Raw genomic sequence first — 14,001 nt, 5'->3', positions numbered from 1 at the left:
CATGGTTTTTGTTAGAGAAAAAGAATTTTTTTAAAAGATGTATCTATTTATTTATTTATGTATTTATGATAGACACAGAGAAAGAGAGAGAGAGAGAGAGAGGCAGGCAGAGACACGGGCAGAAGGAGAAGCAGCGGGAGCCCGATGCGGGTCTCGATCCCGGGACTCCAGGACCACGCCCTGGGCCAAAGACAGGCGCCAAACCGCCGAGCCACACAGGGATCCCCGAGAAAAAGAATCTTAATGCGCCTATGGCAGATGAGATGTTTGCCTTTCATTCTACCTGATATCCTCCTTATGGACTGATTTATACAACCAGTTATAATATTTGTATTGAGGCCATCACATCAGCAGAATTCAGGCTATGGGAAACTTTGCCATTTCACAGGTTGAAATGGCTACACTTCTTCAAAAATCATTTTTACAAGAAAGAAAAGGAAGAGGATGGAGAAGTTGTAAATTAAGAGACCAAAAACAAAACAAAACAAAAACTATCTGGAAAAAAAAAAAAAAAAACAACCCAAATCTTCAACTATATAGTGTTGTAGGATGCACATTTGTGTGATGAAACCATAAAAAAAGCAAGAAAATGATTGCAATAAGGTTAGGCCTTATGAGAAAGGAGTGGGTGTGATGAGATGGGGCCCAGGGAGGATTTGGGTGGGTCCCCAATTTCTTTTGGCCTCTTGATCTCGTTGGTGTTATAAGGGTGTTTTGCCTTACAATAATTCATTTTAGTAATTTATTCATCTATAACATTCTCTTTGCAGTTGTCTGTATATTATGTTCTACGACTGTTTTAAGTTTTGAAAATAGTCTGAGCATTGGTTACTGTTCAACTTGCATGTCTTACCCAGGTGGGTAATGGTATACCCAATTCACCTTGTGGGAACTGGTATGCCATATTCACTCTGTTTGCTTCAACAGAGAATTACTGAAACAATTTTTAAAAAAATGATAACTGTTCAGGTTGGCATTTGAGAACTTACCATGGAAAGAATGATGTTCCCCCTAAACTATCCTTTTTGTTTTTAAACAGTGCAGTTTTTAAAAGTTCAGTCTTATTCCCAGAGGTGTTGACAAGTTTCTTAATTTCTCCAAATCTTGGCTTTCTCTGTTGAAATGGTAATATGAATAACACTACTCACCTCACAAGGTTGATGTAGGAATAGAATAAGGTGATGTATATCTGAAAGGTAGCAAAGTCCCAGACACATAGAAAGTACTCGAATAAATACTAGCTATTATTACTAGTATTACATTTAACCTATATTATAGGAAATATCATAAAAGATATATTTCTAATATTTAGTAATTATTGGACTTAGCTCATTGCAAATGGAAAGAAGAGAAATCATGTCAGATATTTGATGTGATCTTTCTTTTTTTTAATATAAAACCACTGATTTCTCTGTATCTAGTGTTTTCCTTACTTCCTTTGGTGTTTGATTTCCTATCACTCTGCAAACATATTCACGTTCCAGAACACTTCCTAACTGAAGTAATTTCCTAATTAGAACACTTGTTATTTTGACGTACTAAGACAAGGATTCCTCCTACGTCTTCTGCCACTTTCCAGGCTGCTGGGCTGGGGAGATGGGTGTGTGGCACTGGCAACAGTGACAGAGGTTTTGGTGATCAGATTACCTGACACTGATTATAGTTTAACCAGCAAGACCAGCACTCCCAGCCTGGGAGTGCTCAGGTACTGTTACTGTTGAGACTTCCATGGCATTTATTGTAGCTTGGGTTTGCCTGTTGTTTTTTTTTTCCCTGAAGATCCAGTATTGCTCTATTTAGGTTACATCTTTGTATGACTTATCTCCCACTGTTCCAGATAGACTTGGGTTTTCCATAAAGTCAGAGCTCAACTCCCAGGCTGTCCTGGTTCACCAGAATGCCCCAACTGCCTGGCAGCTGGCAGACAACACTCAACTTCCCCTCACACAGTTCTTATCATGTGCCTTTTCTTGTCACTTGCCCCGCCCTTGGTCATTCTTCATATGGCTTCCTGTCATTTCTGGCACACATCAGGAGGTGTGGACTGTTCCCTTAGGTAAATACAAGCTAACATGTGATCAGTCCCAAGTGCCACACCTCACTAAAGATTTAGTTTGTCCTAACCTGATTCCTTCAGAGAGCCTGGCCTTGACAGGCCATACCCACACCTGCCTACAAGGAGCATCCTGCTGTCTGCGTGCAGCCTCAGAACTGGTTTCCTAAATCACCCACCTCTCCTTCTTTGTACCTCTCCAGTTGGTTTCTTCTTGGAGTAACTTGGGCCACTGGCCTTCAGTTTGCAATAGGAGTCCCTCTCTTCTGGCCTAACTTGTTTTCCCTACAAGAACACTTTGTAACTAAGAGGCATTATTTTGCAAGTCACAGAAAACATAACACCAACTGGCTTAAATAATAAAGGAAATTAAGCAGCTTACTATAAAGGTCCAGGAGAATTCTGGGTACAACTAAGCCTTGATCCAGAGGCTCTAGCAACATGATGAAGGCTCAATATCTCACTGTTCTCTTCAACTTTCATTCATTAGAGTTTGTTGGTTCCACTTTTAGCAGATTCATCCCACTGGCCTACATTCCTCCTTCCACTTCCAGGAGGGGAAGCTTGACTTTCTCCACCAATAAATATAAATGGGCTTTAGTCTGACAGGACAAGGTTAGGTCCACAGTCTTTCCCATACCAGTCATCAAGGCTAGAGTTACTGGGGTTGACATCCTCAGAGAACATGGGCACCCTTAGAAAGGGCTAGCTGAAAGAGGGGTCCTGTTACTGAAAGAAGGGGATACTGTGTGGCCCTGAAAACAATGTCCTCCTCCGGATTATTGTCTTCTTGAGCAACTCTCAAACTAACACCCTTCTCAGCTAGGACATTCCCTTTCTATATCCTGCCTCGCATAAGCAACCCCTAAAACATTGTCCCCTATTTAGCCTGCTTGTCTTTGTGGGTGAGATCTGAACAGTATAATCTCCTTAAAAGCTAAGATATAGGGTCAACTTCTGAAATATTTTTATTAACATCATGTCAAAGTGGTGACTTATTTCTAAATTCCAGACTTACCCCCTCACACATCTCTCTCTCTCTCTCTCTCACACACACACACACACACACAAAATTCTGCAAAGGGCGTCTTGTTTTTCCTACTGATGGAAAAGTCAAAGGGAATCATCTGGCAAAGGTAGTGTCCCTTGCTTAGTCTCTATCTTGCCTCTACCTGCTTAGAAATTTCTTTACCATCAATAATCACCTCTTCAGTAATTTGGAAATTCCTAAAAGTTGAGTGGATTTAGGTAGAAAATGTACGATTTATGCATGCAATACTATGTGGAATCCTAGAAGCCATGTTAGCATTTCCAATATCTCATTTAAGTTTGAGGTGAATCCTGTGAATTCTGGGGGGTCTTTTTTTCTTCTTCAGCCTCTGGACTTGCAAATCCCTGATTGTTCCAGTATGTTAGGGACATAGGTGCACTGTATTCTCTGTTGTCACAACCCATATTAAGCTTGATCAGCAAATTGACAAATGAGGACCTAAAATGCAATCAGTATTCCACTCAATAAAAATCATAAGCAGAGAGCCCTTCTTAACAGAGCAGTATTAGACACTGATATCAAGAAATCAGAAAATATGGACTGTGTCCTCAAAATGTAGCTAAATATATGTGATATATATAATGTGTATGTGTGTGAGAGAGAGAGAGAAGAGGAGAGAGAGAGCTTTATAATTACTTGTTAAACAACATTTGAAGGACTGGTGTGAAGCTACCCTTGCTTATACTATCTGATAGACTGTTTACATTAGGCTTGCAGACTAACGTAATACAGGTATGTAATTGTAAATAAGAGCACCAAAGCGGAAGAGGAAACTATAATATACCTTTGGATATGGCTGGCTGAGTCACAGCAGTAGCGAAATGAGTGGTTGGTTCTTTGTGAGCAAGGTATAAGCAGACCTCATGTTATAAGCAGCTGCGGCAGCCATGAAATTGAGTATAATTGTGTATTACACGTAGAGTGTTTTATTAGTTTTTTGAACTACAATTGCAGACCCAAATCGCAGTCACCATCATTGGCCAGGAAAGAGGAGCTGGGGGATAGGAGAAATTATTTTGGCTATGAGGAGTGGCCCTTTGGAGGCAATGAGGAGTACAAGTCACAATGCCTAACAGGTGTAGAAAACTTGAACTCGATTCCTGCTCTGCTGTCAGAAAAATCTGGTCTGGTGGGTGGCAAGAGCCATAGGAGTGTCTGGCAGAAGTCTGTCAGAAAGAAGCAGTGTCATTATCCCTCATCATGCAGAGGCAGAGACTCATCCCGTGGCTGATTGATGCCTGACACAGAGGATAGAGTTCAGTCTCCAGGAAGATGGAGCTGACCAAACACAGAGTTCAAGGCAGGCATCTATCTTCAGAAGGACATGTACCCCAGAAACTCAGGCAGGGGTGAGGGAGGGCCTTTTAACTACAAGAGCTCTCAAGTTCCCGGCTTTAGGATGCGAAGCCTCTTCCAAACTCTGGGCCAGCCTTACAAAAGGCAGACTGCAATCCTGCTTCTTTGAAAACAAGGAACTATAGAGTTTTGAAATGACTATGATGAATATGTTCTTGGAAAATTTGAAAGTTATAGGACCTTAGATCTGCCTGGATGGAAACAATACGTTCTTTATGTTCAGCATGTCTGCCCTTGTTTCAGAGATTCTCTTTGCAGCCTTCTGTAGGGTCAGTTTACTTTATCATAGAACCAAGTTTAAGACCTCCTGAACTAGTAATCTCACCTTCACTATTATTGCTCTCCTTTTAACAAAATGTTAAAAGCACTCAAAGGATGTGTTATTAAATATATTACTTCTTCCATATTTTTTTTTCTACCAAAACTTAAATTTCTCTAAGGCAAAAAACACGGTGGCTTCCGGTAAGCTTTGTAAGGTTTATCCTTAATGGAGTTTGGTTTATAAAAGTAATGAATGTGCAGTTATGTAAGTAAATATGTTCCCAAGTAAAAGACAAAATGTAATCGTTCTTAATTGTATGGGAAGGCAATATGTTGGGATTTTTCTGTCTAGGTTTTAAGGTTGATTACAAATTGGCATGGAACCACTTATAAGAATAGCAAGGAATACTGTGTTAGTAACCCAGATCTATTCTGTTGGCTTTACATCACCAGATTTTGGATCCAGTGCCATGAGACTTTCTCAGGATAGAAAGGTAATAACCTTATAGCATACAATAACCAAGATAACAAATTGAAAATCTGTTCATGCCTGAACATTTTTCTTTCTTTTTCTCCCTCAAATATGGTATTATGGTTTTAACTCAGTTTGGGGTCGTATTGCAGACAACTCATTTATCTGCAAGGGCAAAGGAAATTCATGGTGAGAATAGTCCAACCCATCTAGTAATCCAAAAAGCATTACATATTTCAGGTTGTCTCCAATGTTTACCACTGTAAATATGAATATTGTTTCTTCATGGCCCTGTTGTAATGAACTCTCCCACTGCCCCTACTTCTCCGAAATCCTGAAGTAATTTCCCCAGTGGTTTCCCTATTCTCTGGTCTTGCTCTGTGCCAGTCCATCCCCCACACTGCAGCCAGGATGAGTCTTCTTAAAAATCAAATCTGGATCTATCCTCTAGTTTAGAGTCTTTTGTGCCAGAATACGGCCTACAGATTCATGGTAGACATTGGCCCATGCCTGCCTCTCCAGTCCAGCTCTCCTGGCATCATCTGCTTCAAGGCCCTTCAGACACCCTGTTTACCACAGATATGATTAAGATAAAGACCCTGAGATGGGAAGATTATCCTGGATTATCTGGATGGATCCTAAATGCCATCTTAATAAAAGAGGGAAGCATAGGGAGATTTCAAACAAAAAAAGAGAAGATGATGTGGCCAGAGACCTAGAGATTGAAGCGATAGAACTATAAACCAATGATGTGCCAGGAGCCACCAAAAAATGGGAGAGGCAAGAAACAAATTCTCCTCTAGAGCCTTCAGAGGGAATGTAGCTGTGCCATCTTGATTTAAGTCCAGTGAAATCGATTCTGGGTTTCTCGCCTCCAAAACTGTAAGAGAATAAATTTCTGTTGTTTTAAGCCACCAAGTGTGTGACAGTTTGTCATAGCCACTCCTGTAGCTAATATACTCTCCAAAGTAGGCAGATTCACATTCTCTGTTCCCATGAGTTCTGTAAAGCACCTACCTCTACCCCAGATTTAACAGGTGGTAGTCCGTTTGTTATTGGTTGCTTTTTCTACTTCTTCTGAGCTCCCTGAGGGTACTTTGCATTCTCAGTTCCTGACATAGAGTATTAGAATCTAATACTGGCCTGTTGTGGAATGAATGCCAAATGGATGCATGGCTGAATGAATAGTACCTGCTGAGAGCATCTTCTGGTTGTCTCTGCCATAGCTCCCTTCTCTCTGACCCCTTGCATTTCACATCCATGTCCTCCACATTGTGTGTTTCTCCCCAGCAGTGTCTGGTTGAGAGTTGTGCAATAGTCTTATTTTCCCCCTTACTATCTTTGGTTCACCTGGCTTGCTTTGTATTTCTTGCTTTTCTTATCATTATCTCCTCTTTTAACTCTTTTTAAATGAATCCATATTCCTTTCAATTTCATTAAGTCTGTAAAGCAGTGTTTTTTTTTTTTAACTTCTTAGTTTGAAAATTTTCCAACTTACAGAAAATGAAAAGGAATAGAACAATAAATACCACATGCCCTTCACCTGGAGAATTCACCAGTTGTTAACATTGTGAAACATTTGTTTGTTCTCTTGCTCTGTATATTTTTTCATTTTATATTGTAATATACCCTTTGAAAGTAAGTTACACTCATTAGGAGTCTTCACTCCTAATACTTAGGTATTACAAAGTATTACTAAGAATTTGGATGGCCTCATGATCCTTCCTAACTGTTCTGGAAGTGAGGTAATTGTCTATCTGTTTACAAGGTGCAAATGCAAAATAATCCCAGCTAAACTCCTAAGAGTTTCCTGTGATATGGGGTGAACCGAATACCCATTTCTCACACACATCATCCCCTTGCAGATTCAGGCTCTTCTGGTCATTCCCACAGGGATTAGTTGACCCAAATCACTCAACCTGAGGTATTCCAGTACTAAATCTGTCATTTGTGTGTTCAGGAATATTTTCCTGCCTGGAACAAAAAGGTAGCATTATTCCAGTTGCAAGGTGATATGACTATATTATAGTGCGCAAAACTAGCTCTGAATCTGTGGTCCTTTTGGTTTTTTTTATTATTTTTTTAATTTTATTTATTTATGATAGTCACACACAGAGAGAGAGAGAGAGGCAGAGACATAGGCAGAGGGAGAAGCAGGATCCATGCACTGGGAGCCCGGCGTGGGATTTGATCCCGGGTCTCCAGGATCGCGCCCTGGGCCAAAGGCAGGCGCTAAACCGCTGCGCCACCCAGGGATCCCTCTGTGGTCCTTTTGAACCATGCATGAGCTCCACTGGGGTCTGATTCTGAATTTATGTTTTGAAGCGGAGCCAGGACAGACTATTACCAATTCCACATAGCCCTGTTATATCCCACCTCCATCTGGGCAAACCACCCCGCCCATGGATTACAGGGCAATAACTATGCAAAATACATAGAGAACACTCTGGTACAAAAGGTAGGCTAGAAGATTGGTATTCCAAATAAAACAAAAACATTCTTGATACTTATCAGTGCTGATATGTTGAATCTCATTCCAGATAAACTGTTTGCTGTGGCTCCCACCATCTGTTTGCCAAGACATCCTGGAAAAGTCAGGAATTAAGCCACAGTGGTGACAAGAGAGAGCACTGAACAAATTAAGGGCATGCATGCCCAGCCTGTACTTCTAACTGCATTGTTAAGCGGTGGAGCAACCTTTCCTTATGGTTATTATCTTTGTTTTACTTTACTTGCACCAAGAAAAAGAAACAGATTTTGCTAATTTTAAAATTGCACTAAATTGACATTGCCTATCTAGGAGGTTATTGAGTGCTGTCAGCGAAAAAATAGTGATTCAGATGTGAGCTGGGTGCCTTGGGGCCAAAATTTGCCTGCTTCTAGCTACGTGACTTTTGCACAAGTCACCTTCCTTCTTTGGCCCTCTGTTCTCTTTCCTGACCAGTCTCCACATAAACGAGGGGTGAAAGAGGGTGGGGAAAGGAAAGGAATCTAAACTCCCACTAATTCTAAAATGCTAGAAAATAGAGAACACTCTGAATAAAGTAATGATGTAAACTAGACATCTTTCATTTAAATGGCAAGTTTATAGGGGCCTGCTCACTGTATGCAAATGATACTCCTGATTGCAGATGAGGATTTTGTAATCATTAAAGCTCATTTACCAGAACCTCTAATTGGAAACAGCATTTAATACTGGTTACTTGAAGTTACTGTATGTTCATGCAGGTAATTAAATCACCTTTTTTTAAAAACACTGCAAACTTGACGTTTCCCTCCCCTTTAATTAGGGGCATTGATGAGGACTTACTGTATTAGTATATTACAAGTATGTGTGAAATGAATATAATGAGTGTGCAATTAACCTTGAATAATTAGGTAAAGTTTCAGAAAAATCAAGAATAAGATATACTAAGTTTATCAGGAAACTGTTTCTGACACTTGCTTTAAATACCTATATAGTTCTTATTCTTTGTATAATATAAATTAAGTAGATTTTAAAAGTCAACAAGCAGATTTTTATTGTACGCTAGTGGAAACTCAGTTGTTGAAATCTGAATTCTGGGACAAACTTGTGTTCTCACCAAAAACCAAGAGCTTAGTATATTCAAACTCTAGTTGATTACAAAATATTCCCTGTGAGATCATGCTAGGACCAAAGGCCAAAATGTATTATTTCTAGAAGTTTATAATCAGTTCAGATAGCATTTAAAAAATAACTTTCTGCCAGGTTCTATACTAGTCATTAGGGTAAAAAATGAGTTGATAAGGAAGTCATAGCTTTGCCCTCAAGGATCTTATATTCTAGAGGGAAAATGAACTTGTACAAAATCATTATATACAGTATAATATATGGAGACATAGAAGTGTATAAAGACTAGATTCAGAGGAAGGAAGTCAGAAAAGCTAACTTAGAAGTCAGATGTCAAGAAATTGTCCAGAATTCAATATAAAAGGAGGAAGAATTTGAAAATATGATATTAATAGGAAAGAAGGAGGATAGAATTTAAGAGTCTAACATACTGGTAACAGGAGTTCCATGTGGAGAAAATAGAACAAAAGGGAGCTGACATTTGAAGAGATAATAGCAGAGAACTTAACCAAATTTGTGAAAGACATGAATCTTCAAACTGAGGAAGCATGAGTCCTGAGAAAAAAGTGATTCACATACTGAAAAATTGTAGTGAAACCGCTGAAAATCAATGACAAAGAAAATCTTAAGAGCATCCTGAGAAAAATGGCAGACTATCATTTGTCAAATGTTGCAAAGGAGCTACATTTAGGTTGACAGCAGTAGGTTGTCAACCCTTGTCAACAATGACAAGGGCCAGGAGACAATGGAATAATATCACCAGAGCACTGAATGAAGAAACTGTCAGCCTGTATTTCTCTACTCAAGGGGAAAGATGACATAAAGGTATTTGCAGAATAACAGAGAATTGGAACTCAAAGATTTCATTGAAAGAGCTACTAGGAAGTTCAGGACACTGAAGAAAAATTAAGATACAGGAATTTATTACCTCAAAAATAGAAGCAATCCAAGTGTCCATCAGCTGGTGAATACATAAATAAAATGTGGTGTATCCTTACAATGGAGTATTTCATAGCCATACAAAGAAATGATACATTCCACATACTTGATACATGCTACACCGTAGTACCCTTGAAAACAACTTGCTAAATGAAGAAACCAGCCACAAAAGGTCACATATTGTTATGAGTCAATTTGTATAAAATATCCACAATAGGCAAATCCCTACAGACAGAAAGTAGTTTGGGACTGAGGGGAGGAGGGAATGGGAAATGACTGATAATGGGTATGGAGTTTGTTTTGGGGTGATGAAAATGTTCCAAACTCAGATAGTGGTGATGGTTGTACAACTCTGAATATTCTAAAAGCTATTAAGTTGTATGCTTTAAAAGGGTGAACATGATGGCATATGAATTATATCTCAATAAAGCCATTTTTTTTAAAGAGCAGTGATGAGCAAAGAAACATGGATAAATAAGGCAAATATTGATTGCATGAAACAATCATAACAATGACGAATTTGAGGCTACAAAAGCAAGGTGGAACTAATATACTATCAAGAACAATTGAGGGTCACTGGAGGGGAGGGAGGTAGGAGGATGGGGTAACTGAGTGATGGACATTAAGGAGGACACATGATATAATAAACACAGGGTATTCTACAAGACTGGACTCACTGACCTCTACCTCTGACCAATAATACGTTATATGTTAATTAATTGGATCTAAATTAAAATTATTTTTTAAAAAAGGTATAAGAGAGGAGACACTGTAGTTAAAGTTTTTATAATGTCGGGAGGCTAAGGATATTGATTAACATTAGAATTTATATCAAGAATGCAATTTCATAGTAGATAAACTGTATTGCTCAAATATTAATGTTGGGAATGTAAAATGGGATAGCTACTCTGGAAAATAGTTTGGCAGTTCTTTTCAAAGCTTAAAATAGGCTTACCACATGATCCAGCAATTACACTTGTGGCATTTATCCCAGAGAAATGAACTTATTTTCATGCAAAATTTAAACACAGTATTCGTAGCAGCTTGATTCACGCAGCCCAACATCGGAAACTACTCAAATGTCATTCAGTGAGTGAATGGTTAAATAAATTGTGGTACATCCATACCATGGAATACTACTCAGCATTTAAAAAGATCAGACTGGTATTAAAAAAAAATAATAATAATAATAAAAATAAAAAGATAGGACTGGGGGCAGCCCGGGTGGATCAGCGGTTTAGCGCCGCCTTCAGCCCAGGGCATGATCCTGAAGACCCGGGATTGAGTCCCACATCGGGCTCCCTGCATGGAGCCTGCTTCTCCCTCTGCCTGTGTCTCTGCCTCTCTCTCTCTCTCTCTCTCCTTTCTGTGTATTCTCATGAATAAATAAATAAAATCTTTAAAAAAATAAAATAAATAAAAAGATTGGACTGTTGATCCAACAACTTGGATGAACCTTAAGGCTGATGCCAATTTCAAAAGTATATCAGCTCTATGGTTCCATTTAAGTAGCATATGTAAATTAATGTAATTCTGGAGATGGAGAACAGATTAGTGGTTGCTATAGGTTAGAGATGGGGAAGAGAAGAAAACAGGTGTATCAATAATGGGTAACATAAGAGAATCTTATGGTGATGGTACAGATGAGTCTCCTGTTCTCACATACACACATACACACAAGTGCTTGCATAGCTGGTAAAATCTGAACAAGATCTTTACCAACGCCAGTTTCTTGACTTTGATGTTTTGTATAATTGTGTAAGATGGGAGCTTTGAGGGGAGCCTGGGGGAAGAGTGGACAAGGACCTACCTTTACATTTCTTTCAAAATTATTTCAAAATAAAAAGTTTTAAAATTTTAACAATAATTACTAAAAGAAAATAAGTAAGCTGTATAACTTCTTTGCCAAAGACTAGGGAGAGGAAAAAAGCAAAGACTAATCAACTAATCCTGAGGAAAGGAGAAAATAGCACAGAAAAAGCAAAATAACTACAAATACAAAAAAAAAAAAAGGTAGAAACAAACGAATATATTTATAATCACAATAAATAAAATGGACCAAACTTCACATTGAACAGAAAGTCTCAGGTTTTATTTTTTTCCAGTTCAGTTAGTTTCAATGTATAAGAGACCTAAGGGATCCCTGGGTGGCGCAGCGGTTTGGCCTTTGGCCCAGGGCGCGATCCTGGAGACCCGGGATCGAATCCCACATTGGGCTCCCGGTGCATGGAGCCTGCTTCTCCCTCTGCCTGTGTCTCTGCCTCTCTCTCTCTCTCTCTCTCTCTCTGTGACTATCATGAATAAATTAAAAAAAAATTAAAAATTAAGAGACCTAAGTATAATGACATGGAGATGTTGAAAGTACATGATGTGGAAAGTGGCAAATATCTGAAGAAAGCAGTGACATAGGGGCACCCGGGTGGCTCAGTGGTTGAGCATCTGCCTTTGGCTCAGGTTGTGATCCCAGGATCCCACATCGGGCTCCCTGTGAGGAGCCTGCTTCTTCCTCTACCTATGTCTCTGCTTTTCTCTATCTCTCATGAATAAATAAAAAATTTTAAAAGAAAGCAGTTAAACTTTAAAGTGAGAACATATGGTGATTAAAAGAGGCAATATATCATGATAGAAAGAACAATTAACTGAGAGGGTAAAACAATCCTGAATTTTTACATTCCTAACACTATAGCACTTTACATATTTTAAAGCAAAATTCAGTATATTTAAAAGGAAAATAGATAAATCCATGTTCATAGTTAGATTTTTAATATACCTACATTGACAATTGATAGACAAAAAAGTCCAAAATTTATTAAGCGTATCAAAGATTTGACCAATGAATTAATGGAGTTAGGTAGATGGATGGATAGATAGCAAAATATATATAAAGTGTATTAACCGAACAATTAAATACTCTCTTTCAAACATACATGGAATACTTATAAAACTTGACCATACACTATTAGGTCACAAAACAAATTTCAGTTTATACCATATAGTGGGTCAAAAAGCAGTGTTAATTTGTACACAGCATATTTTCTGCCCACAACTCAATAAAATTAGAAATTGGTAACAAAACAATAAACAACACCTCCATTATTAAAATATTAAAAAACAGACCTCTAAATAATAGAAGGTTCAGATAAAAATAATAAAATAATTAGGAGATATTTAGAACTAAATGCCAATGAAAACTACATGTATAGAGCTAAAAGTATGTATGGAGCTAAAACGGGGTGAACTTAAGGGAATATGTATAGCTGCACTTGTATATATTATTAGGAAGAAAGGAAAAGCTAATGAGTTAAGCATCTAAATGAAGAAGATGAAAAAATTCACTAAAATATAATAAAGGCAAATCTAGGAAGTAAAGAAGTTTATCTATATCAACTTCAGAAAAAGAGTTTCTTGGGGTGCCTGGGTGGCTCAGCAGTTGGGCGGCTGCCTTCAGCTCAGGTCATGATCCCGGGATTTGGGATCGAGTCCGCATCAGGCTCCTACATGGAGCCTACTTCTTCCTCTGCCTGTGCCTCTGCCTTTCTCTCTGTGTCTCTCATGAATAAATAAATATTTTAAAAAAAGTTATCTCTGGAAGAGAGAAGAGATTATAAGAAGGCTAGCTTCATTGGTAGCATTTTATTTTTTGGGGGTCAGAAAAAGAGATGTAAATACTTTGTGTATTAAAATTATTGATTGTGGGGGATCCCTGGGTGGCTCAGTGGGGGTGTCTGCTTTGAGCTCAGGTCATGATCCCAGGGTCCTGAGGTCAAGCCCCACATTGGGCTCCTTGCTCTAGGGAGCTTTTCCCTCTCCCTCTGCTTGCTGCTTCCCCTGCTTGTGCGTTCTCTCTCCCCCCCCCCTCTCAAATAAATAAAATCTTTTAAAACATAAAAATAAAAAATTATTGTTTCTAACAACTTTATAGAAATGTAATTCACATAGCATACAGTTCACTTATTTTAAAGTGTACAATTGGCTGATTTCTAGTATATTCAGAGTTATGAGACCATCACAATCAACTTTAGGACATTTTCATCACCTCAAAAAGAAACAATCCACCCTTTGGCTGTCATCCCTAAGCTCTGCATCTTTACCTGGACTAAGCCACCACTAATCTGCTTTCTCTATTTATAGATTTGCCTAGTGGGGACCTTACATATAAAAGGAATCATATAACATGTAGTCATCTATGACTAGATTCTTTTACATAGCATACATTTTTCCAGGCTCACCCAGGTTGTAGCATATATCTGTTTCCTTCCTTTTTTATGGATAAATAA

The 14,001-nt window shown here is 38.5% G+C and overlaps 1 protein-coding gene across 5 annotated transcripts in view; it reads left to right on the top strand.

Annotated features, from left to right (window-relative positions):
- The window catches only part of NIPAL2 (NIPA like domain containing 2), a 76,457-nt gene that overhangs the window by 4,479 nt on the left and 57,977 nt on the right, over window positions 1-14,001 (top strand). For 2 of the 5 annotated variants that reach the window (XM_077846706.1, XM_077846705.1), the window contains exon 2: window positions 7,734-7,901. The exons of 1 other annotated variant lie outside the window; for it this stretch is intronic. In XM_077846706.1, coding sequence (XP_077702832.1) covers window positions 7,841-7,901 — 61 coding nt within the window. In that variant the 5' untranslated portion in view covers window positions 7,734-7,840. Of the gene's footprint in view, window positions 1-803; window positions 858-7,733; window positions 7,902-14,001 lie in introns of those variants that run through there. 2 more of the 5 variants (XM_077846704.1, XM_077846702.1) reach the window with 2 other exon arrangements.

This window comes from Canis aureus, chromosome 14, assembly GCF_053574225.1.
Source record: "Canis aureus isolate CA01 chromosome 14, VMU_Caureus_v.1.0, whole genome shotgun sequence".
Lineage (NCBI taxonomy): Eukaryota > Metazoa > Chordata > Mammalia > Carnivora > Canidae > Canis > Canis aureus.
This window is presented reverse-complemented; position numbering and strand designations above follow the sequence as displayed.